Source organism: Spermophilus citellus (assembly GCF_964194105.1).
Source record: "Spermophilus citellus genome assembly, chromosome: 8".
In the NCBI taxonomy this organism is placed as follows: domain Eukaryota; kingdom Metazoa; phylum Chordata; class Mammalia; order Rodentia; family Sciuridae; genus Spermophilus; species Spermophilus citellus.
Window position 1 is genome coordinate 2393336 of NC_138189.1, and position 25880 is coordinate 2419215.

Here is a 25880-nt window from a genome sequence, read left to right on the forward strand (position 1 = left end):
GGTTTTGTGTGTGTCACATGCCCTGTGCTGTTTGTGGCTTTTGCCTTGCTGCATTGGAGGGCTGGCACCTCAGTGATCACACTTCAGAATGCTCACAGACCCCTTTGTTCCATTAGGTGTTAGATGGTGCTGACAGCCAGTCCTCGGGCATGCAGCTCGGACTGCCGCAGGAGGATGAGGAGGAAGCTGCAGGGGCTCTTCCTGATGAGGCCTCGGAAGCCTTCGGAGGCTCCTCTCTGGGTGAGCCAGCCATAGGTGCTGCACGGGAAGTGCTCTCGCTTTCAGCCTTGACTTCTTAATTTCATCTTGCTTCTAAGAACAAGCCTTTTGATACCTTTGTTTTTGGAATTGTGAACAGCAGATCAAAATGGCCCATTTAGGAATGATCATGGGGCTGGGGATGTGGCTCAAGCGGTAGCGCGCTCGACTGGCATGCGTGCGGCCCGGGTTCGATCCTCAGCACCACATACCAACAAAGATGTTGTGTCCGCCGAGAACTAAAAAATAAATATTAAAAATTCTCTCTCTCTCTCTCTCTCTCTCTCTCTCTCTCTCTCTCTCTCTCTCCCCCCCCCCTCACTCTCTCTTAAAAAAAAAAGAGAACTGCTTTCATAGTGTCCCAGAGATTTGGGATATGTTGTGTCTATGTTCTCATTAAAAAAAAAAAAAAAAGGAATGATTATACTTTCTTGATCTAAATTGTGCTTTTATGTGATTATTGTGTAGCTGTGCATGAGTGTCTTTATTGGAAGCTTGTCAATCTTTATTTTTTTATTTTTGAAGCCCTTCAACAAGGTCATTTATTGGAAAGCATGGGTCACAGCAGACAGCCTTCTGATAGCAGTGTGGATAAGTTTGTATCAAGAGATGAAGCTGCTGAGTCTGCTGATCAAGAAAACAAGGTGAGCTACTTAGGCGGGAGGCAGCTGGGTACTCCTGACCTGCCTTGGCTCCTGTTGACTGCTTTCTGTCTCTGGGCACTGACCACCCCCCAGGCTACCTTCTTCTCTGTTGCTCTAGGGACTACACAGATTCATTCTCTCTGGAGAGTCCTGCCCTGACACATCTGCTGTGTGCTGAGCACTGGCCTGGTTTCTTGGGCCATTGGTTTGATGATGCCTATGCATGGCCTTGTAACATTTCTTGTTTTCATTTTGTTGCACAGTTGAAAATGTCCCTTTTTATATTGCTAATCTTTTACATACAATTTTACTGTCTTCCTAGTTAATTGATAGCAATGGGAGTGTTTCATAGCATAGTCTCATCCAGTAGAAGGGCATCCTCCAGCAGTTCCTTCCAGGTCCCCTTGTACCAGGCCTGTTCCTTCTAACCTTGTGACTTCTGCTTCCTGGCTTCTTCATGTCCAGGGCACCCTCCCTGCCTGCTAGTCCTCAGCCACAGACCCATGACCCATGTCATATGGCATGATTGCTGTTCTGGAATTATTTGTTGAATGAGCTAATGATTGAAGGTATTGGTTCTTTGGTTGTAAGGCACACAAATGTCCCTTTCTCTGTTCTAGCCTTGCCGAATCAAAGGTGACATAGGGCAGTCCACTGATGATGATTCTGTCCCTCTGGTCCATTGTGTCCGCCTTCTCTCTGCTTCATTTTTGTTAACTGGGGAAAAAAATGGTAAGCTTGGAAGGGCAGTTGCAGAGGTGAGATTCTTGGGGTTTCAGAGGTCAGCATGGTGACCAGTTTTCACCTCGTTATTGGAGAGAGCTTTACTTTCCATACACTCATAGGAGGAGGGAAGAAATGAGGGGCAGGTAGCATATTGGGTCCAGATTTGTTGATTTGAAGAAGCTGAAGGTGGCCCTTGTGGGTTTTTTGTTGTTGTTTTTTGTAGCCCTGGTTCCAGACAGGGACGTAAGGGTTAGTGTGAAGGCCCTGGCCCTCAGCTGTGTTGGGGCAGCTGTGGCCCTTCATCCAGAGGCTTTCTTCAGCAAGCTGTATAAAGTACCTCTCGACATCACAGAGTGCCCTGGTATGTTCACAGTTCTCCTTTTTTCCCTCAAATTGTATCACTATTTTTAAAACTATTTCCGACAGTTATGGCGCTTTCAGTTTTAGAGCAGTGTTTCAAGTTAGTTTGTGCATGTGAGCTGTGTTGTAGCTTTCCATAGACACATAAATAGTAATTGTCCTAGTTTCACGGACTCCTTTTTGATGCTATGTTTGTAATGGAAATACATGAAACAAGAAAATTGAAGTCTGGGAATATCAGAGCTATTTATGTACATACTGGATTTATACCTAAAGCACAAACTACGTTGTCAAAATTGTTCTGAGTCACACTCTTTTTGGCCAGCCGTTCACACTCACAGATGAGCAGGGACCAGCTGAGGCTAGCGAGGGCAGCAGCAGGCCCCGTCTCCTGTCCTGTGGTCATTGAGTAGTAGAAATTATCTCCTGCCTTCTCTGTGGGCAAGATGGCACATTTTGCTTTTGAATTTACACTAAGTAAGTGTGTAATAGTTTAAATTTTTCTAATCTTTATTTTGAAAAAAAAAAAAAAACTCTAGGAATACTGGTTGTTATCTGAGAGCCTAGAATTATAATCCAGAAAATCTGTTATATTGAGGAGGTATCAGCAATATGATGAATCTAAAATCCTAAACACCAGAATGTTTTTTGCCATTTAGGTTTATTATAGCCAAGTTACTTACAGATTTGTAAAGCTCCCACTCTTTTTCTTTTTTGAGAATTAAGCTTTTAGTTTGAGGTAGAAAGTTGATGGTTGCTGGTTGGTAGAAAGTTGTACAGTGACCGGGCAATTTGTCCCCACAGAGGAACAGTATGTGTCAGACATCCTGAACTACATCGACCATGGAGACCCGCAGGTCAGAGGAGCCACTGCCATTCTCTGTGGGACCCTCATCTGTTCTATCCTCAGTAGGTCCCGCTTCCATGTGGGCGACTGGCTGGGCACCATTAGAACCCTGACAGGTAACTGCCAGTTCCCAGTAGTCTTTTCCCGATTCCATTGCCATGTGAAGTTCATGTGAAGATGTTTATCACATGTTCTTCTGCTCAGGAAATAAATTTTCTCTGGTGGACTGCATTCCTCTGCTGCGGAAAACTTTGAAGGATCAGTCTTCTGTTACTTGCAAGTTGGCTTGTACTGCTGTGAGGGTGAGCACAGTCTTTTGTGTAAACCATTCCTTTGATGGGTGGACATTTTACCATTGTTAATAGTTAAAACTGGAGCTTGGTTGGAAAAATTCTCACACATTCTAAAGCTGTAAATAATGATTAGTGTGTGTGTCCATCACTCAGCCTTAGAAAAGGCATTGCCAATCATGTTAAAGCCTAATAAACTTTAAATTTTAATCCTTAAAATATGCTTTCTCCTAAAGGGAGGGTATATTTAGAAATATTTCTTGCTATTATTAAATGTAAGATCTGTACAATTAAAAAAATACTGTCTTAGGCCTACAAAATGCCAGAAGTCAAAGTGAGCCCTATGGATAGTCTTGGTCCCTGAATTTAGTGCATGTGGGACCTTTATGGCTCATAAATCACAGTTCACAGTCAACAGTGATAAAAATCAACCAGTAAAAGTCAGAATGAGAAGCACCCTGTGTTGGTCAAATGTGTGGGAAAAAAATCTCCCTTCTAAAAAAAATCTTATGGCCTGATAATAATTTTTCTTTTGTTCCAATTTTGCCAAGTCTGAGTCAGCCATGTTTCCTTTTTTTGTTTTTTCAATACCTTTATTTTAGTTATTTATTTTTATGTGGTGCTGAGGATTGAACCCAGCACATTGAACATGCTAAGCAAGCACTCTACCACTGAGCCATGACCCCAGTCCTCATGTTTCCTTTTGAGCAGAAGCAAGTCAGGCGTAGACAGCAGAGTTGTACTGTTAGCTGGGAATCAACACACTCAGAGGTCTTGGGGCCACAGAAGCTCTGCTGTGGTTCCCTTGTGCAGTGAACAACACAGGAACCTCCACCGGGTACTCCTTGGTGTGGGGCCCTTGCCCTTACCTAGCCTAAGGTTTATGTTGAAAGTTGGTGGTAGGACCCAGGTGCTGTGGTGCACATTTGTAATCCCAGAGGCTTGGGAGGCTGAGGCAGGAGGATTGTGAGTTCAAAGCCAGCCTAAGCAACGGTGAGGCGCTAAGCAACTCAGTTAGACACTAAAATACAAAATAGGGCTGGGGATGTGGCTCAGTGGTTGAGTGCCTCTGAGTTCAATCCCCAGTACCCTCTGCCAAAAACAAAGTAAGTAGGTGGTAGGATTCTGTTGTACATGTCCCTTATAACCGATGATGAGTATTCTTGAAATTGCTATTTGAGAGTTGAGGCCATGACGTGGGAAAAAATGAGCAGAAGAAAGAAACAAAATTCTGTGAGAGGAACACGTACTTTTAAACTTGATTTTACTAAGGTAAAATGTGTACCATGAATATTTATAAGAGCCTCCTGCTTCTCTGTTTTGAAAGCCACAAAGCTAGCTGGCAGGTGTGTGGGCATGCTGTTTAAGGGCATCAGTGTGGCTGCTGGTGGCTGACCCCACTGTCCTCCCCCTGACTTCTTCCAGCTCTGTATCATGAGTCTCTGCAGCAGCAGCCACAGTGACCTAGGGCTGCAGCTGCTCATCGATGTGCTGGCGCTGAGGAGTAGCTCCTACTGGCTGGTGAGAACAGAGCTCTTGGAGACTCTTGCAGAGATGGACTTCAGGTGAGTGAGTTGAGTTCCTTGGTGTAAGGTATGAAAGCTCAGAAGCTCACTTGAGAGTAGAAAGTCCTGGGCCCCTTGCTGTAGTTAGTGATGGTGCTATAGCTCCTGTCTGTCCCACGTCTGTGGCGGTCAGGTGGAAGACGGCGATGTCCTCCTTTCCAGGTGTTTTAGCTCTTTGTCTTTTTGCTTTTACAAAATTAAAAATAAATAAATAAATAAATAAATAAATACAGGCAGAAGACCAGATGTTTCTGGTAGTCTCAGTTGGGTGTTATGGGTAGTAGGCGTAAGAGCCCTGAATCTTCTCACCTTGTCTTAAACTTTTGTTTTCAGTTTGTAGATGGACACAATACCTTTATTTTATTTATTTATTTAGTTTTTTGGTGCTGAGGTGCTGAAGATTGAACACAGTGCTTCACATGTGCCAGGCAAGCGCTCTTCCACTGAGCTATAGCCCTTGTCTTAAACTTTTTTTTTTTAACCATATATATTCTGTTTTTCATTATACTGAACATAAGAGAGGCTGTTGGATTTTGTTGCAATTAAAAACTAATTTGAGTTGGTATAATCCCCATAGCTCGGGAAGCTGAGGCAAGAAGATTGCTAGTTCAAAGCCAGTCTCAGCAATTTAATGAGACCCTAAGCAGCTTTTTGAGAGCCTGTCTCTAAATAAGAAATAAAAAGGGCTCAGGATGTGGCTCATTCATCTCCTGTCATTTTGAGGAAGTGCTGGTTCTGAGAGCTCCTCTGGCCCGTGTGCAGCTTTGAGGCCCGGCCGCAAATTTTCATATTTGTATGTAAAGAATGTTCACAGTGCAGGCTGGCCCTGAGTGGCTGCTGAGTGGCTGGTGTCACTGTTGATATGTTCTCTTGTTAGGCTGGTGAGCTTTTTGGAGGCAAAAGCAGAAGCCTTACACAGAGGGGCTCATCATTATACAGGGGTAAGCAGCTCATTTTGTGAGACTGTCCTGCCTTCCAGGAACCTGTGCTGGCAGGGCCTCCGAGTGGTGTGAAATTTCTCTGAATGCTTGATGAAGGTGTGACTGTCTGGTGTGAATTTAAGACAAGTCATCTTGAGTTCTTGCCCACCCACTTTCTAAATACCTCAGATTTGGTCAAATACAGAGATTATGTTTATTTTTATTACCTCTAAAGCTTTTAAAACTGCAAGAACGAGTGCTCAATAATGTTGTCATCTATTTGCTTGGGGATGAAGACCCCCGGGTGCGACATGTTGCCGCAGCAGCATTAGTAAGGTATTTGCCAGTGCTTTATCTCTTCACTCTTGTAATTGAGGTATAAATAGTAAGAGAATGGGAAGAGTGGGAAACTCAGAGGGATAAGGAAGTATTTTCAAGTCTCATAGCTTGTTTTAAACATTTCTCCTCTTAACTACAAAAGAAAAAAAAAAAGATTTGGTAACCTGAGTCAAATGATAATTTAAAAAGACTAATCTTCTAATTTAAAAGTAATATATTTGCATTGTTAAAATTTTGGAATATAGAGAATAACACTAAGAAGGAAAAAAGTCACCTTCAGTTCAGATGGCCTCCTGGCAGTAGGCTGTGCCCTCTGCACCAGAGTTTCTGTTACTGACACGGCTCAGACTTAGCCCTGGGAGGGGGCGGTTGGGGACCTCGGGTGAGTCTCGCGTGCCTTCTGAGTATATCAGCCTTCCTTTCACGGTAGGCTTGTCCCAAAGCTGTTTTATAAATGTGACCAAGGACAGGCTGATCCAGTGGTGGCCGTGGCAAGAGATCAAAGCAGTGTTTACCTGAAACTCCTCATGCACGAGACGCAGCCTCCATCTCACTTCTCCGTCAGCACCATAACCAGGTAGGTACCTCTGTCCCCAGGCTTGTTGGCAGAGCAGGCCTCTCTTGGCACCCTCCTGGGGTGTCACCTGCAGGTGCTGACTTTCCTGAAGAAGATAGGTTAGGTCAGGATGCTGGAGCAGGTCTGCCTTTGGATGCCTCCTGTCTCTTTTCAGGACGGGCATGCCGCCTCTGTGGCAAAGCCCTTCCAGTCACACAGTGGTGACTTCAACATGCTTGTCTCTTGTCATGAGTGCATGACCTCCCTCATGCTGACTACTACATGTGTATGTTGTTCCCACGTGTGACCTGAAAGCTTGTTCATTGAATACTCTCACTTATTGATGTCCCCTCTGAAGAGAGTGTTACTCCTGTGACTCTTCAGGTGGGTGGGCTAGTACCAAGTGACCATGCTGTTTGGGGTGGCCCCGGTTCAGGGAGTGAGGTGCTGCCTCTTGGCCTGTGTTGTGCAAGCCTGGGCCTTGTCCACCAGCCACATAGACTCCCTCCCGCCTTCTAGGCGAGCACTGCAGGAGCATGTTGACGATGACGCAGGTGTCTTCCGAAGACTGCAGAAGTGATTGTGCTGTGCCTTTAAGCTGTCTTTTAAGTGTTATTTTGAATGTTGGTTTTATATGATGCTCTCCTTTCTGTTGGAGTTTTTTTTTTTTTTTTAAAGTTGACCAAGTGATTTCTTAGTTAAAATGATCACTTAGTGGAACTCAGCAAAATCTGAAGTCATTACTCCCAAGTAAATGTATTTTCTTGTGTAAAGACCACTTAAAAAAACAAACACAGAGCTTGTTTCTGGGCTGTCTTCTGTCTCCTTTTTTAACCTCAGAGCAGGTTTTTTCCTGTGAAAAGACTCAGTGTAAATATTCCTTGAAGACAAATGGAAGTAGTTTGAGACTTTGATTTTGAAGAAATTGGCAATCTTAGAGTAAATGGCTATTTTTATTTATTTATTTATTGTTTAATTGATTTTTTAAAAAATACACGACAGCGGAATACATTACAATTCTTATTACCCATATAGAGCACAATTTTTCATATTTGTATGTAAAGAATGTTCACACCAATTCATGTTTTTGTACATGTACTTTTTTTTTGCATTACAATTCTTATTATGCATATATACCACAATTTTATATCTCTGTTTGTATATAAAGTAGGTTGACAAATTGGGTCTTCATACATGTACTTTGGATAATGATGTCCATCACATTCCACCGTCCTTGCTAATCCCCTGCCCCGTCCTTTTCCCTCCCACCCCTCTTCCCTATCTAGAATCCATCTATTCCTCCCATGCTCCTTCTCCCTACCCCACTATGAGTCAGCCTCCTTATATCAGAGAAAACAATCGGCATTTGTTTTTTTGGGATTGGCTAACTTTACTTAGCATTATCTTCTCCAGTGCCATCCATTTATCTGCAAATGCCATGATTTTATTCTCCTTTATTGCTGAGTAAAATTATGAGTAAAGGCTTTTTTTAAATGCTATTTCAGAACAAGAATACAAGAGGGCAACAGAGATGGGTCTAACATGGCAGTAAAATGGTCACCAGCTACTGCTTTGAGAAGTCATGCAGTTGCAGACAGGAGCTCTCCTCTGGGCACCCAGCTGTGCTCATCTGTGTCTGTGTGGCAGACAGGTTACCAGCACACCCAACCGCCTGCTCTGTTAGAATCTCTGATTCTCCAGTTTCCTTGTTGAATGTTGTGTGGAAAAGGTTGTGAGGGCCATGAAAGTGAATCTTACGTGATTCCTGTATGGGCTTCATTTAAACCATTGGGAAAGCAGAGTTTGCAGGGCAGAAATGGACAGATGGCACGGATGGAACATGGAGACAGTGCCTGAGGGGCCCAGTAGTGTAGAAGGGGATCTCTTCCATGTTGGGCTCAGGGTTGCTTTGGGTACCTCCAGCGGGAGGGATGCTGGATGGTAGGTGAGTTATGAGGAGCGCAAGCTCTGGTACCACTAAAGGTGCCTGGAGGGTATGGACGGGTGCTCAGCCTTTCTTTCCATATATGACCAGATTTATTTCTAGTCTTTCCTTAACTTTAAAGTTGAGTCTTTTAAAGTTTTGTCTTCTTCCAGACTGTATTTTCATTTATTTCTCACAGTATTAGGGATTGAACCCACGTCCTTGCACATGCCAGGAATGTGCTCTACCACCTGAGCTTTACTCTCAGCTTTGGTATCTGATCTTAAAGGTTTTAGGTGACATTTGACCTTGAAAAATACTATACGCTTTAATGATGGATCTCAAATCTCTCTTTTTTTCTTTATAGACTCTATAGAGGCTATAGCTTATTGCCAAACATAACAGATGTCACTCTGGAAGGAAACCTCTCGAGAGTGATTGCTGCAGTGTCTCATGAGCTCATCACCTCAACCACACGGGCGCTCACAGTGAGTCTCTTTCTCAGATGGGTCTAAGGAATTACTTCCAGTGTGTCTGACCAGTTGTGGTCATAGTGGTGAGGCTCTGGGTCAGACTTCAGCATCTATGGAGCCTTCTTGGGGACTGTGCTTTGTCACTGGAATCTTGGCTTGTTCCAACAGGAATGGTGAAGAGCTCTTTGTTTCTGATTGTTGAAGTAATACATGCTCAGTTTAAAAAAAATAATAATAATCAGCTAATTTAGGAAGACACAAAAATGAAATTAAAACTCACTAGAATCTGAATTGATCATGTGATAATGTATTGGAAGGTTATCATATCTCCAATAAAATTAACTTAATGATTGTATATAGTAAGGGGAAAAAATCAGAAATGCCAACACAGATATTTTGTATAGTTAACTATATCTTCATTTATGATGCTAAAATTGAAAAAGATCTCTAATATCCAAAAATCCAGGAATGATCAAATTTTTTATTATGAATTAATTCTTAACATTATGCTTTGGAGAAATTTTAACAGTGTGTAGAGATAAAAGTCTGGATTATAATGTTGAATGAGAAAGATAGACTACAAAACTGTGTGTGTGGGTATGTTTGGTTGGGTTAGAGGTAAGAAAAATACTATTCATGAATATACACTTCTCACGTACTCAGAAAGTGACTAGCAAAAGTTGCCAAAATGAGGTTTTCAGACTGTGGGTGATTTTTACTTTCTTCTTTATGTTTTTCAAGGAGTCCCAAATTTTCTAATATGAGCAAGTATGACTTTTATAATAAAAAAGAACAATTTGGGGCTTGGGCTGTGGCTCAGCAGTAGAGTGCTTGCCTAGCATACATGAGGTGCTGGGTTCGAGTTTCAGCACCACATAAAAATAAATAAATAAAATAAACATTAAAAAAAACTTATTAAAAAAAAGAACACTTATACAAATGTAATGTTAATTTTCTGATTGGTAGGATAAACCTTTTTGTTTATGTGATAAAAATACTTGGATATTACAGAAAGCTCAGACAACGGATTCCTCTGTCTTGCTAAGTAAATAATTGCTTTTGAAACCTAGATGTGTTAAAGGGATCATACACTTGATATATTTTGTTGTGGCCTCTGTGTAGCAAGCACTGTTCTAGGCTTGGGATGCAAAAACCTCATGCTGATTTCTGCAGTCTGGTGGGAGAGATTGACTGAAGTCAACTGGCTTCAACTGAAGTCAACCTTCCCCTGCAGCTCCAGGCCTGCACTGACCACCTCTGGCCCCCCTTCCCTGGGAAATGGTCTGCCCGTAGTAAGACTCCTATTTTAGTGGTCTAGCCGTATGTCTTTTTAAAGTCTGAATTTGCACCCCTGCCTCCCACCCCTTAAATAGCCTGATGGTTATCGCAGACTCAGTGTTCTCCCAGTGGTTGGTAATCTTTATGCAGGGCAAGCCCTCTAGGTGGTTGGGTGTAACATTCTCACTCCTATCTTCTGTAGTTTGGCTGCTGTGAAGCTTTGAGTCTTCTTTCCACGGCCTATCCGGCTTGCATCTGGAGTTCAGGGTGGCATTGTGGGTATGTATTCCCTCTGTATATAGTTATTCCAACTACATGTTACAGCTGTAGTTACTGGAATACTTTTTTTCTTTCTCTTAATGTTTTTGTTAAGTTGGCTTTTTTGAAATGTATCTGAGAGAATACTTGTTTTTGCCCTATTGTGAAAACTAGTGAGAGGAGCTGTTGGAAAATACTGAACTAGTGGTCATTCTAATGAATGCCAAATGTTCTTAGGCATCCTAGGCATTCAAGAGTGTGATTTCTGGGTTCATTTAAGGGAATTTTCATATTTAGGCAAGAGACTCTCCACTTCCCAGAATATAATCAGTTATCTTCTTAGTATGCATGAGACCCTGGGTTCAATATCCAGCACCAAAAAAGAGAAGGACTAAAGCTTGGGATAAAAGAAAAAGTGATAGTAGTGTGGATAGTTTAACAGTAAATTTTCAGTGCAAAAACAAATGCAAATTTGCAAATATCTGTTTTATTCTTAAAAATAGCTAAGAAGGGGCTAGGGTTGTGGCTCAGTGGTAGAGTGTGCACCTTGCACATATGAGGCACTGGGTTTGATCCTCAGCACCACATAAAAATAAATAAAGGTACTATGTCCATCTACAACTAAATATATATATATATATATATATATATATATATATATATATATATGTATATATTAAAAAATAGCTAAGAAACTAAACAGCTGACAAGCCTTTTTTAATTGGTTTGATTCTTCCCAAAATTACTCTGTGTAATAAATATCAAGGCTGGGTACAATGATGTATGCCTATAATCCTAACAACTCAGGAGACTGAGGCAGGGGGATGGCAAATTTGAGGCCATGTTGATCGCAAGTTATGAGACCCTATCTCAAAATAAAGTGGCTGGGTGTAGCTCAGTGGTAAAGCGCCCTGGATTCAAGCCCTGGTACACCCCAACCCTCACAGGTAGCGCATGAAGTCGTCATGAGCTGTGAGGTATACTTTGGAACTGTGGTGCTTACCTTAACAACTTTCATTTAAAAGTCCTTTCCCTCCATATATGGCCTGCCAGCAAGTGCGCAGTAGTGCTGGGCCTCCTGCTGCACTAGGGAGTGGGCTCCATGTGTTCCTAGGACTGAGAGAGACCGTGGGGACTCCTATCACTTTGGAAGTGATGCAGACTTCTTGTCTGTCACATATGGCCAGCTAACATTTGCTTTAAGTGGGTCACATTCTTGTGACGACTCGACTTTCATGGGAAGAAGGGAACTAGTGACTGAGCAGCTACGGTTTCTGATCAGAAGTGCAGCACTAGACTTGACTTCCGAGCACCTTTGGCATAGGAGTAAAATGTGCTAATTCAGATGCTGAAAAAAAAACTGAAGTGACTTTCTGAGCTGGTTTAGTGTGTTGTGCAGTGCCTTCCTCCTGGAGTGTGAGGCCCTTGCCTGAGCTGATGCCCTTATTTGGCCTTGTCTGTGTCTTGCTTGCAGGGTGCCCCCTCTGAGTGCCTCTGAGGAGTCCAGGAAGAGCTGCACTGTGGGGATGGCCACCATGATGCTTACCCTGCTCTCCTCAGCTTGGTTCCCCCTGGATCTCTCAGCCCATCAAGATGCTTTGGTTTTGGCTGGAAACTTGCTTGCAGGTACTGATTCCAAATTGGAAGAGATACTCTGGGACTTTAGCTTCTGATTTCCTCATGAGGAGTACCACTGGTGGAAAACACATAAGGGAAGAAAAAAAATCTTGTGAATCATTGACAGGCATATCTTGTCACAACTTTAGGTGTTGCTGTATGAATGTGTTTATAAGCAGCCATTCTGTGCTGGGTATTTTAAGGTATCCTTTTCCCAGTCCAGCCCCTTGGCTGGCTGTGGTAAACTCATCTTGAGTTTCATTTTAGTGGGTACCAGTACCAGGCACTGTTGTAAGCCTGAGGGCCATAAGAAGGTATGGTGTATGGGTGCCATTCTCAAGTTGGTTAGACTGGAAGGGATTTATGCACACAAGCCAGGGGCAGCACCGAGTGGCTGTAAGTAGATTCTTTGTGCAGATTTATGGGCTGGCAGAAAAGGGCACACCAGATGGGATCTGGCACATGCAGAGGCATGGAGATGTGACATTGGGGGGAAGATAAGTTACTGTAGATGGTCATGTGAGGAAATGAGAGAGGAAAATGTGGCCAGTGAGGAGGGCAGAATCCACTAAAACTGGATTGGGGAGGGGTTGTTCTCTTGGCTTTGGGAAGCCATTGACTGGTTTCATGAAAGGGACTAAGAGTCCAGGTCTTGGGTTAGGAAGGCTGTTCCACTGGCTGAGTAAGTGCTGCAGGAAGAGGCGGGGAACTCAGTTACAAGGTGGATGTTGAACTTCAGACCAGAGACAGTCCAAATAGATAATGTCTTTGGGATTGGAGGGGGAGACTGAAAGGGTGAAGGAGGCAGAATCACAAGGCCTTGGTCTCCAACCGAACCTTTGTTGTAAGGATGTGGAAATTGGAAACGTAGATTTTGGGGGGCATGTCACTTGCATGTTGAATTTGAGGAGTCCATTGAACATCAGGTGCAGAAGTCCAGCAGAGTCTCAGCATAGCTGGGTCTAATGACATATGTCCCCCAAGCAATTTTCTCATATCGTGGAGGTTGGAAGTAACATGTGCACCTGTGTCACAGCCAGCGCCCCCAAATCTCTGAGAAGTTCATGGACCTCCGAAGAAGAAGCCAACCCAGCAGCCACCAGACAGGAGGAAGTCTGGCCTGCTCTGGGGGACCGGACCCTGGTGCCTATGGTGGAGCATCTTTTCTCTCACCTGCTGAAGGTGATCAATATCTGTGCCCATGTGTTGGATGATGTGGCTCCTGGGCCAGCAATCAAGGTAACTTCTTCCTCAGGACGGCTGGTGTACTCCAGTTCTCATAGCTGTGGGTCTCTGGGCCACCTTTCTTTAGAAGTCTGTTCCTTATTCTCTTTTGCTCTAAGTAAACAAAATTGGTCCCATCCTGCCAGTACATTCAGCATCAGAACAAGGGCTCTGCTCCTCCCCATCAGCTCCTGTGGTCCCGTGGAGAAGCCTGCCCCTGCCTAGGCTCTTGGTGTGTCTTGATTCTTTTCATCCTTAAGCCTCTCATCTAGCTTCATGCTTGCCTGTCTATAGCTCTGTCTCCTATCCTCACAAGCTCTTCTTCTTTGGTCCTGTGTGTCTGGACTCTGCCCCCTCTTCAGCCATCCCTTCTTTAATCCTTTCTGTTCTGATTTCTTTCACCACCCTCTGGAACATTCTTCTTGCCAGGGTCATGTCTTTAAATCTCTAGGGCACTTCCCTAGCCCTGTCTCTTCTCCCCTCTGGACTCCAGAGACCCTCTTCCCCATCTAAGCCTTCTCTCTAGTCTGCTCCCTAGTGGCTTCAGATTTCCTCCATCCCTCCCTAAACTGTGGTCCAGTGTTTGTTGCCCACCTTTAAGTTTCTCTCCTAGGGCTGGTGCACATGTGCTCTCCCTGGACACGCACTGGAGCTGTCACAGCTCTTCCCCTCTGCTCACAGACATCTTTGAGCTTAAAAAAAATTTAACAAGCTGGAAACTCAGCCCCTAAGTCACACTAGACACATTCTGAGGGCTCAAGAGTCACACGTGGTTAAGTGGATAATATCCTGGCTGATCCAGACATGGAACATTCCCACTGTGGCAACAAGTCCCCTTGGACAGTGCTTTATGCCTGTTCCTGACACAGTCACAGAGTGCCCCCATTTCCTTCTTTTGGAGGGGATGGGCCTGGGGGCTCTAACAGCCTCAGGCCCTCCTGACTCCCTGAGGGACCTGTCCATCTCCAGCCCATTTGCCATGCACCTGTGAGGACGTTCTGGGCTGTACCTGCTGTGGTTGTGGTGTGGGACAGGGTACGTACAGTGGCTAGGCCCTGTAAAAATGGGTTCAGAGAGCACAGTGAATTGCATGGGTTAGTGCTTTTCAACACACAGTAAAACCACATATTGTAGTCTTCGATTTTCTGTATTTGCCACTTGGGTCTTGTTTTTGTTTTCTACTTTAGGCAGCCTTGCCTTCTCTAACAAATCCCCCTTCTCTAAGTCCCATTCGACGAAAGGGAAAGGAGAAGGAACCAGGAGAACAAGCATCTGCTCCGCTGAGTCCCAAGAAAAGCAGTGAGTCCAGTGCAGGTAGGAAGTTGCGGGGGAGAACGGGCTGCTGTGTGTCGTGCAGCGCGTGAGCTCATGCTGCCTTCGGAGTCGAGAGCCCAGCTTGGCACTTGGTGCTTTATGGAAATCAAGTAATGGGAGTAGAGTCAGAGAAGCCTTCCCTGGGAGTGACTTCAGGTTGTACACACCAGTTTCTGAACGTCTGCAGACCACCTTTGGTCTTAAGGGTCTCTAAGCATCTTGCTGAAGCACATTCACTATACCTGCAGGCAGCTGGCCAGGGCACAGGGCCTGCTCTCCTGTGTGTCCTCCCTTCTGCCCTCTCTTTGAAGGAAAGGGGTGCTCTGCAGATGAGGACTCCTGATTTTCAGTGAGGGAGATAGCGTGAATGGCTGAGAATAGGGATGGGGAGACTGATTCTGCTATAGCAGGAATTCTGAAGCCAGAAATGGAACGTTCGAGTTTGGAAGCACTTAAAGAGGCAGTGGGGAAAAAGTCATCTGAGTTGGAGAAACACAAAAAATTCACAGGTGTTAGAGGGGCTTCTACAGATGAAATGTCAGAACAGAAGCCCTGGAAGTTTGATGTGACTATACGTACTGAATTCCAACTGCCCTCGCTGCTCTTACTGGGGACCTTGTCAGGGATAAGGGAGGGCAGAGCAGGAGGTATCTGTTGTGTCTGCACCCAGCTCCAGCCACATGCTTCCCACCCGCCGCTGTGTTCCGGAGTGGTCTCGTGATACGCACATACACACAGGAGTGGCTGATTCACATGTGCATTTATTACTTCATGTACTTACCTTGTTTTGTGGAGCATTTTCGGGTACACAATAGCATTGTTACTAACTGTAGTAACTGTATTGTTCAGTAGTAGGTCTTATTCCTCTATCTAAAATGAAATTTGTATCCTTTGACCAACATACTAAGGCTTCTAAAAAGATGCCCCCCCCTTTTTTTGGCCTTCTTTTTTGTTCCATATTTTTAATTGTGCATTATAGTTGTACATAATGGTGAGATTTGTTGTTACATATTTGTATATGCACACAAAAAGATGCTCTTTTCTAAGGATTGACTCAAGTACACCAGAAAGATAGACTTTTTTAAAAGCTGCGGACTGCACATGTACACAACTATCAGCATGTAGTCATCTTGCTGATGAATTAAATGAATCAAGCACTCCACGTCAGAAGTCCTTAAAACTATAGTAGAGACAGTTGTATATGGCGCTTGACCCTTTAACATTAAGCATTAGTTTAATGATAATGTTTGTGCTCTTTATAGTTTTCAAAACATGTCAGCCTGTTTGATTGCGTAAGGGGCTGATGACTGAGTTGCCTGGGGTTAGCTCTGTGTTCTCCAAGGAGCCTTATAGGTGGGAGGGCCCTGGATAGGCAGCAGCTGTGCAGCTGGCAGACCCATGCCTTACAAAGCAGGCAGCAGCAGCAGCATAACATCACTATGGTTCCTATTATTATTTTATGTTGTTTTTTTAGGTCTCAGGTTCTGCTTCTGTGTACTAGTCAGTTTCTCCTTATATCTTATTAACCAAAAAGTTCAAGGAAAGTTTTGAGTTTGTTTCTACTAGAATACATTTAAAAGTCTTTATTGTCAGTTGGTATTTTCCTTTTGGTCTGAATGTTAATTTTATGTTATTTTAGCCTCACGACAATCCGACACCTCAGGGCCTGTCACAGCAAGTAAATCCTCCTCCTTGGGGAGTTTCTACCATCTCCCTTCGTACCTCAAATTGCACGACGTCCTGAAAGCTACACATGCCAACTACAAGGTGTGGGCCTCTGTTGCTTGCTCAAATATACATGCACCTGTGCGTGTTTCTGGTGACTGTTCACGTTCGTATTGTGGTTTATAATAGCTTGGTAGCTTTATAAATATTTTGTGGTTTCACATTAGCAAAATGATCTTTCCTGGTTTGAGGCTGTTGCACCTGGGCTTTTCTAGACCTCCCCACACATTCAGATATACCAGGAGGATTCCTGGACTCAGCATGCAGGTGTACTCACAGCATAGGCTCGGCACAGTGGGGTCTTGAGGACACACAACCGGGTTACAGGGCAAGTGGCCCTGACAGAGTGTAGAGGGATCCCTATGCAGGCTTCCTGTGCCCTGTCCCTCTGTGAGGCTCACTTGAAAGTGCAGCATTGTGCTGTCTGCCTAATGTGAAGCAGAGCTCCAAACAGAAGAAAAGCACCTGGTTTGTGTTGAGCAAAACCCAGGTGTTTCAGATGATCAGTAGGCCATGCATACAGCTAGGAGACGTCACCAACTCTCCTCTCCTTGGCTCCTCCTGCATCTCAAGGCACCTTCTCCCCTGTTCTGCATAGCTTGCCTGTCGTGCCCCCACCCCACTCCACCCTCTTTCTCAGCCCTGGTTCCTTTCCTTGATTCCTGTGTTCTCCATAAGACCGCTGTTCCTCTGAACTCCTGGGGCTGCCACCTTCAGCCCTGTTCTGCTCAGAGGCTAGCTAGGTCTACTTGAGGGCTTGCTCCCTCCAGGTTCCTAGGCCCTTCCCTTTCCCCTTTCCGCTTCTGGAGAGGAAGCATTGCTGTGCCAATTAGAGGGGACTTTCCTCCCTGAGCTCTTATCCTCACGTGACATCACCCCATTCCTCTTGTCCTCAGTGGTCTCATTGCTGGATGTCCCTTCCTTTCCCTGGCCTGTTGAAAGCCACTCAGGCTATCCCAGCAAGCATAGAAGGTTGATCCACTCTGTTTTCACTCTGAGTCTGTCTCCTGCCTCCTTCCTCTGCCTTTGCCCATCTTGGGTGGTTAGTTTTAATATCACTGGGCACATTCTATTCTATCAATGTTTTTGCTAGTGTTTATTTTCATACGCAGTCCCCCTCACACCCTTGTTTTTTTATACATTATGTTTTTGGTCGTGACCCATCCTCTGAGTCTATAAAATAAGGAAATTACTGTAATTTAATTAAGCACAATCTTTTAGAAACTTAATTGACTCCAACACTGATTTAATATTTTGTGGTAGCCAAACTGAATAACTATATTTGAAATGGTTTCTGCCAGGGATCCCAATGAATATGTCATAGGTCTTTTGTACTTTATATTTCTTGATATGTATATATCAGATACTAGTTATGAGGGGCATTTAACAGTGTTTTTCTCTTTACGACATAAGGTCAAGAATTTTGCTTTCAGTAGTGTCAGCATAACTGGGAGAATAACAGTGTTTATGTAGCTATTTGAAAGAGTAGTTTCCTACCAAGGTTTTTGCCCAGTGCCAAAATCAGTAAGCACCTAGGTATCCTTGATTGGGAGTGTGAAGAACTGCATGCCAGGAACATCTCATGCAGAGGGCATTTGTGTCACTGTTACAGATAATCAGATTGCAGCCATGCCAGTAACCCTGTGCTCTCTCCTTCTGCCTTACCAAGGTCACCTTGGATCTTCAGAACAGCACTGAGAAGTTTGGGGGGTTTCTGCGCTCAGCCCTGGATGTTCTTTCTCAGATTCTAGAGCTGGCGACACTGCAGGACATTGGGAAGGTCTGTGTCTCCTTTTTTCTCCTTGAGCTGTGGCTGGTACACTTGGTGTGTGCCCGTGGGCTGGGGCTTCTCAGGAAGAGGTCCAGTACTCCAGGCATGTCTAGGAAGCAGCAGCAGCAGTGTGGAAGGACCTCTCCCTAACTTCACATCCTCACGTCAGGCTCCTGGTCCCTCTGCTGTCCCAGATAGGACATGCGGAAGATTTATGTTTGTTTTCAGCATGTTAGTTTGGTGCTGTATAATGGTTCAGACCCAGTTTATTCTAGAAAATTTGGCTTAAAAACGTGCTGATAAAATCCTTTATTTTCTGGGGCTGGGGCTGGGGCTCATCGGTAGCACACTTGCCTAGCATGTGTGAGGCACTGGGTTCTATTCTCAGCACCACATATAAGTTTAAAATAAAGGTCTATCAACAACTTAAAAATTAAAAAAAAAAAAATCCTTCCTTATTTGGCCAGGTGGAAAAGGGCAAGAACAGACTCAAGATAGTGTGTGACTGGTTTTCTGTACCTTAGGAAGAAGCAGAGCTGGGGGACACGTGTTCTTTGGGTTGGTTTTGTTTTGTTTGTTTGTTCTCATTTTGATTCTGGGGATTGAACCCAGGGGCACTTAACCCCTGACCACATCCCCAGCCCTTTTCATTTTTATTTTGAGAAGGGGTCTCACTAAGTTGCTGAGGTTGTCCTTGAAATTGGGATCCTTCTGCTTTAGCCCCCCAAATCGCTGGGATCTCAGGCCTTCACTATGTGCCCAGTGTTCATGTTCTTTGGTTTCAAGTGCAATAATCCCCCTCCCTACATACGACCACTTTATAATGAAAATGCTCAAGCATGTGGGAAAGTTATAAGGTTTCTGTGGTGAATACTTGAGTCATGGACCCAGAGTCTGTAGTTTTTGAACTTCTTCTTTGTATGTAGCAATCGTCCATAGAAACGTCATAGTGAATTCATGAAATGCTGCATTATCCCAAGATTCAAAGGTAAATAATTATCAGTTCACATTTTAATCAAGAGCGACATGAGTTGATCTTTATATTCCTAAAGTCAGGGCTACTGTTCTGCATGTGTGGTAAAGGTGTATATAGAAACTTCTGTTCTGAAAATCATTGTGTTTGGGACAAGAAGAACTGGAGAATTCAGCATCTTTTCCTCCTCCCTGTGTCTTTCATATGAAGGTAGTTTTCCTCACCTCTACTTTCCTGTTTTTGTACATTTATCTTCCTCTCTGTTCCACAGAGGCCTCTATTATCTCCAGTTACAGCTTCTCCTAGGTATTTGTACTTGGAGGTCCATTCTGCCGGCTGCAGTTTCCCTCCCTAGGCTTTCTAGTGAGGTAGGTGCGGAAGGAGCCTCTGAAGGTGGTTCTTGGCACTGGGCCTCACTGTTGTGAGGTTTCCTCTTCACTGATGTGTGATCTGGACAGGGTTTGAAATCCATTCCTGCTGCACTATAATCCTGGGTTAGTTGCAAAGATACCATACGCTTGAGGCACCTGGTCAGCTTGAGATATGCAATGGCAGCCTAGGTTGTGACTGCTGAGGGAGAGGCAGCTGGAGCTTCCGCTGTGTGTGCCTGGGCCTGCGCTGACTGCCTGAGGGCAGGCGGCGCTCAGGGTAGCAGACCCCTGAGCGAGGCTTCAGATTTCTGTGAGCTTGTCTTGTTATTAGAAGGCAAAGAGAGATTTTAGAGTAAACACAGGGTTGTTTCATTTTGTTTTTCTAAATACCAACACTGGGAATGAAAAAAGTAATAGTAATTCCATGTTATTGACAAGTAACTTTTATTTTTCTTTCATCTTGACCTTGTTTATTCTGTCCTCCTCTTTATACATGATTGAAATTTAATGTGTGGTGGGTGCTTTGCATTATATATAATGCCCGTTTTCTCATATAACTCCATATTGCTCTATGTCTTGTTTTCTGTCTTTAAAATCTATACTACTTCCCAGTGTTTGATTGTCATGTGCCTTGATGTAAGAAACAGCACAACTTGTGTTTTTTTGTGGCTGGGTTTGTTGAGCTTCTTGGTTTTGGGTTTTATAGTTTTTTAAGTTTGCAAAATTGGGGGCTATTATTTCTTCCAATATTGTTTTTGGACCACTACCCTCCCCCCATGACATTCTAATTACCTGCACATCTGGTTGCTTAAAGTTGTCCCTAGCTTACTGATGCTCCTTTCAGTTTTTCAGTTTTTAAACCTCTGTTCTTTATTTTGTGTAGTTTCTACTGTACCTTTGATTTCTTCTAGCTTTTCTTCTATGATGTTTAATTTGCTTTAAATCCTGTTAAGTGTATGTTTCATTGTTAACTTTGTGGATTTTTTATCTCTAGAAGTTTGACTTGTGTCTCCCTATTTCTCTTTTGACTACTAAACATTTTGAATACAGTTGTAATAGTTTAATGTGCTTTGCTAATTCTCAAATCTTGTTTGTTATAGGTTGGTTTTGGTTGATTGAGTACTTTCCATTATAGACTGGCCTTTCCTGCCCTTTGCACACCTGCTGATCTTTGACTAGTTGCCCGATATTGTGAATTTTACTGTTGGCGTGGGGTCTTTTTGTTTTCCCATAAGTCCTGTGAGGTTTGTTCTGGGATTCAGTTACATAGCATGGAAACGGTTGTCTCTGTTTCCAATCCAGTGCAAACTGGATTGGTCAGATGTTTTGGAGCTGTGCTTAATCTGTGCACTGATTATTCCCCTCTACCAGGAGAGGCTAGTACTTCCTGAGTGCTCCATAAAGGATGGGTTTTACCATCAGGCTAGTGAAAAGAGTGACCATTCCTGGTCCTTTGTGAGCCCTGACACTGTCTCTACTCCTGATGATTCTTTCTCGGACCTGCACTTGGGTAGTATCTTCACAAACAGGCACCGAGTGCTGGAGTCCTTCCTGTCGCCCTCCCCCCCCTGAGCTCCCCTGCTGAGCGCTGGAGTCCTTGGTACCTCTCCCAGACCTCCAGAATCTGTCTGTATTGCTCTCTTCCTAGTACTCTGTCTTGTGTGTAATAGGGGACTTGGGTGTCCTTGGACTCTGGGTTTTGCCTTGTCTTGATGTTCTGGGCTTGGCTTTGTCCATCTTCCTCGTGGATGACCTGGGAATTCTCAAGGCAATGATCTGGGGCAACTGCAGGCTCACCTTGTTTGCCCCTCGTCTCAGCCTTGCTGCCCTTCACGGCCTGATGTCCGTGTCTTGAAAACTGCAGCTCTAAATCTTTGATCTGGACTTTTCAAAGTTGTTTGTCTCAGGTAGGAATATGAGTCTACTTCCTCTCACCTTGTTCTGGCCAGAGAGGGGATATCTCTCTGTATTACATTAGATGTTAATGTCTGCAACAGGGTGCTGGTTCCTGTCACTCTGGAATTCTCAGGCCGGAAACAGCACCCATTCTCACTGTTTGCAGTGCCTGCTTCAGTTTTTTTATGCCCACTAATCATTCCATACATATTTGCTAAGAAGGTTCTTGAGGACAAATTGCAACCCAAAAGCCTCTGGTTGTAATTCTTTCCGTTAGTGTTTATGAGATCCACTATGAGGCAGGAAAAATAAAAAGGGGCATATAACAGGTTCAATCCTGGGCATATAACAGGTTCATCCTTGAACATGAGGATATCAGAATTTCTGAAAATACCTGACTTGTGTATTAAATACTAGCAGCACTCTGTTCCTTATATATATCTTTATTTTATTTATTTATTTTTATGTGGTGCTGAGGATCAAACCCAGTGCCTCACAGGTACTAGATGAGTGCTCTACTGCTGAGCCACAACCCCAGCCCATTCTGTTGTTTCTTAATACAGAAAGTTCTGTCTCACAAATGCAGAGAGGCACTCCCGCCTGCTTGGTGCTGATTGACAGCAGCTGACAGGAATTGTGGCTCGAGGCTGATCGGGCAGCCAGGAAGCATGCTATTGGAACTGCAAGTCTGGATCCATGGTGTTCTTAGAGTCATTCTCCTCCGCCCTCTTGATTCTTCAGGAGGATTAGTACCTTAGGCCTCATTTTTGATGGTAGAGTAGCTTGTGATAAGGATGACAGCACTCTGTTCCTTCTTTATATATATATATATATATATATATATATATATATATATATATATATACTTTTTTTTTTAATCAGTCATTTTAGTTATTTTGGTCAATTGCCATGAGATACTTTGAGATCTTATGTGTAGTAAATCATGTAGCAGTGTGCTCCAAGGTGCTATGTTCAACCAAATACATCCAGGTGCTCTGCAGATTTAGGGCTTCAACTCCTTTGCACTCTTCTGAATTCCGACCCTAGATGCAGAGTGGACAGCAGATACTCCATGTCTGTTCATTGAACACAGATGAATGGATGGATATATAAGTGTGTGAAAGAATGATTTTCATGTTTCTATTTCAGGACTTTTGACTGTTCAAGGTGATAAACTGAAAACTTCCCACTGATTTTCCTCTTGTGTTGACACAATTTAAATGGCAGCTGTGTGTGTCTTTGGTTTCTGTCTGCAAGTCACTTATTCTTTACCTGCTCTTTCCAGTGTGTGGAAGAGATCCTTGGATACCTGAAGTCCTGCTTTAGCCGAGAACCCACAATGGCGACTGTTTGTGTTCAGCAGGTGAGAGTGTCATTTCCTGCCTTTCTCAGTGGCCCTTCAGGCCCTGTGACCAAATACTACTTCTTCCTTAGAAGCTGGTGCTGGTGGCATGATCAGCAGGAAGGGCTGGGTGGTCTGAGCTGTCACTCTTTTGCTTGCTTATGGTGGGCTAGGAGGGCATCCTCCTCCCTCCTTAGGAAGATGTGAATCACTGTGGGGAATGGAGGACTTTGAGCTGTGCTGGATCCCTTGCTGTCTTACACTTGCCTTTGTCCCTGTGGGTTTCTGTTCAGAATGCCCAGTCTCGGAGCACAGGGAATTCCCAATGCTTAGGTGCCGGCAGCACTGCTCGGCGGTGGTCTCCCAAGGTACTGCATTTCAGAGTTTTTGTTGGATTTGCTGCTTGCAAAGAAGAGTTTTAACGTGTTGCTCATTCTGGATTATGTCAAGTGTCAATGCTTCATTTTTTTTACTCCAGCTGCTGAAGACTCTCTTTGGAACAAACCTAGCTTCCCAATTTGATGGCTTCTCCTCTAACCCCAGCAAATCTCAAGGCCGAGCACAGCGTCTTGGCTCCTCCAGCATGAGGCCAGGCTTGTATCATTACTGCTTCATGGCCCCCTACACCCACTTCACGCAGGCCTTGGCAGATGCCAGCCTGAGGAACATGGTGCAGGCAGAGCAGGAGCATGACACCTCGGGGTAAGTCCTGGTGGGAATCTGTCACTGGTAGAAACACAAAAGATAAGCAAGGAATACTTTTGAATAGGCATTTAAAAATAAAAGTAAGTAAGCCAGTATCTCCTCACTTTTCACTGTGTTCCAAAAAGTCTAGAAAGTATGTCGATGCACAGATGAGTCATCTTTCTCTGCAAAGCAGCGCCTGGCCTAGCCCAAGGCTGGGAAGCAGGAGCCTGAGCAGGTGTCTGGGAAGCACCAGCTCTGCATTCCAGTGGTGCTCAGACCAGATTGGGACATACCTTGTCTTCACTCAAGAAAGCTCATTCTGTTTTCTATACTCATAAGTTATGTGATGTTTTCCTTTGCACTAGTGTGATGTGTGTGGTAGCACTTTGCCAGTTTGAGTGAGAGACCATTTAGCATGGCTCAGTGGTGTTGGTATTCAGAGGTGTTTAACGGTCATAGAAAAGTTTCAAATGTGTTACTTTGTGTTTTATAAACTGTTTTGGCTTTTTTTGTTGCTGTGACCAAAAGACCTGTTGAGAACAATTTTAAAGGAGGAAAAGTTCGTTTTGGGGCTCCCAGTTTCAGAGGTCTCAGTGCATAGATGGCTGACTTCATTCTTTGGGGCCTGATGTGAGGCAGAACATCCTGGTAGAGGAACACAGCTCAGGACATCACTACCATGAAGCAGAGAGGGACCTCTCCTCACCTTGGACAAAATAAAAGCCCCAAAAGTGACCCGCCTCCTTCAGCCACACAGAACCTGCCTACAGTCAGTACATATCAGGGGATTAATGCACCGATTAGGTTAAGACTCTTATAACCCAATCATTTCACCTCTAAACTTTTTGCATTATCTTACATGTGAGCTTTTGGGGGACACCTCATATTGAAACCATAATGTAAACTTTCTGGTTGAAAATCTTATTTCACTTAAATTTACCCTTGTCTTTTCAATGCCTGGAATACAGAAGGTATTTCTTTTTTATTTTAAGCTGTGCTACAGATTGGACCCAGGCCCTTGTGCATGCTAGGCATGCATTCTGCCACAGAGCTACATCCTCAACCCCGGGTGTTTCTTAAGTTACCATAATTATCAGCCCAGTATTTGAGTTGCTACTCTTGAATAGTACCAAAAATAGAATCCTTAATTTTTATTTGATAAATGTAGTGATCACACAGTCGTGACTAAAATACTCTATTTAAATGCTCTATGTAATCATGTGGGATGTAAGTAAGTGAGTGAATATGTGGCCAGGTGCACGTGTTGCTGTTGTTTTGTTTTTGAGATGGAGGGTTGCTGCATTGCTGAGGCTGGTCCTGGCCTCCTAGGCTCAAGGGGTCCTCCTGCCTCAGCCCTCTGAGTAGCTGGGATTACAGTGTACCACCACGGCTGGTACTGTTACTGTCTCAATTTCAGATATATTTCTTTAAAAGAAAATAATATAATCAGTGTAAATATTATAAAGATTCCTCCCAAGAAAGTCAAGTGTTGTCTTCTAAATCACTGGTCACCTCTCTCAGGTCCTCCTGGAGTTTAGGCTGAGTGTGGGTTTCCTGGAGCAGAAGGCCTTCAGGTGGCACCTCGTGGCTGCCAGGCAGCTGTGACTCTGACTTGAGTCTCACTCTCTGCAACCCTTGCTGTTGCTGCATGGAGTGGCCACTTGGTTCTCCACACTATGACATGTTGGCATTTTGCCAAGTTGAAACTGGTTTTTAGTGAAGCATATTCCTTGCTTCCCTCTTCTTGCATTTGGCAGATGGTTTGATGTACTCCAGAAAGTGTCCACTCAATTGAAGACAAACCTCACAAGTGTCACGAAGAACCGAGCAGATAAGGTAAATGGTGCCATTGCTGGTGACAGGCCGTGGACCCCTCCCGTGAACACAGGGTGCTCTGGTACTAGAAACAACACCCAGGTTCACTGTCCAGAGGTTCTGGCTGAAGCTCACTGGATTTTCTTTTCTTACAGAATGCCATTCACAACCACATTCGTCTCTTTGAGCCTCTTGTTATTAAAGCTTTGAAGCAGTACACCACAACGACATCTGTGCAACTACAGAGGCAGGTTTTGGATTTGTTGGCGCAGCTGGTTCAGCTCCGGGTCAATTATTGTCTTCTGGATTCAGATCAGGTTTGTGGCTTTTGTCTCTTGTCCTCTATACAGATCTACCTGAATAAAGGTTACCCTAGAAAGATGCTAGCATCTATCTACCTTAGGGAAAAGTGAGGTTTGATTCTACCCCCAACACCAGTTGCTGCCTCCTGACACTTTCATGGATCCAGAGGCAGAAGGCCTGGGCCCTGGTAGGCCAAGCAAGAATGGGAACAAGCCCCAACTGCCCCACGTCTACATTGAGCTCTGGTAGGATTAGCCTTTAAAAATCTACCAGAGGTTTCCCCATCCATTTAAAATGCCTTCTCTCCTTGTGTTCAAAATAGCCCTGAATTTCAGTTACAAGATATAATGAAGATTTATTGTTTTGGTGAGCATTTTTGCAAAATCCAGAGACTTTTCTTTTTA

General features: G+C 44.0%; 1 protein-coding gene across 2 annotated transcripts in view; it reads left to right on the forward strand.

Moving 5' to 3' along the window:
- HTT (huntingtin) overlaps window positions 1-25880 on the forward strand; it is a 145896-nt gene that overhangs the window by 64234 nt on the left and 55782 nt on the right. For both annotated transcript variants that reach the window (XR_014023355.1, XM_081304714.1), the window contains exons 13-33: window positions 117-240; window positions 784-902; window positions 1523-1634; window positions 1852-1989; window positions 2793-2951; window positions 3040-3137; window positions 4551-4690; window positions 5568-5631; window positions 5846-5946; window positions 6380-6526; window positions 8797-8917; window positions 10383-10459; window positions 11913-12064; window positions 13092-13294; window positions 14467-14593; window positions 16233-16360; window positions 17988-18098; window positions 22615-22692; window positions 23150-23373; window positions 25116-25194; window positions 25329-25490. Coding sequence is in view for 1 of the 2 variants with exons in the window: in XM_081304714.1 (XP_081160840.1) it covers window positions 117-240; window positions 784-902; window positions 1523-1634; window positions 1852-1989; window positions 2793-2951; window positions 3040-3137; window positions 4551-4690; window positions 5568-5631; window positions 5846-5946; window positions 6380-6526; window positions 8797-8917; window positions 10383-10459; window positions 11913-12064; window positions 13092-13294; window positions 14467-14593; window positions 16233-16360; window positions 17988-18098; window positions 22615-22692; window positions 23150-23373; window positions 25116-25194; window positions 25329-25490 (2664 nt within the window). In the remaining variant the exon portion in view is untranslated. The remainder of the gene's footprint in view (window positions 1-116; window positions 241-783; window positions 903-1522; window positions 1635-1851; window positions 1990-2792; window positions 2952-3039; window positions 3138-4550; window positions 4691-5567; window positions 5632-5845; window positions 5947-6379; window positions 6527-8796; window positions 8918-10382; window positions 10460-11912; window positions 12065-13091; window positions 13295-14466; window positions 14594-16232; window positions 16361-17987; window positions 18099-22614; window positions 22693-23149; window positions 23374-25115; window positions 25195-25328; window positions 25491-25880) is intronic.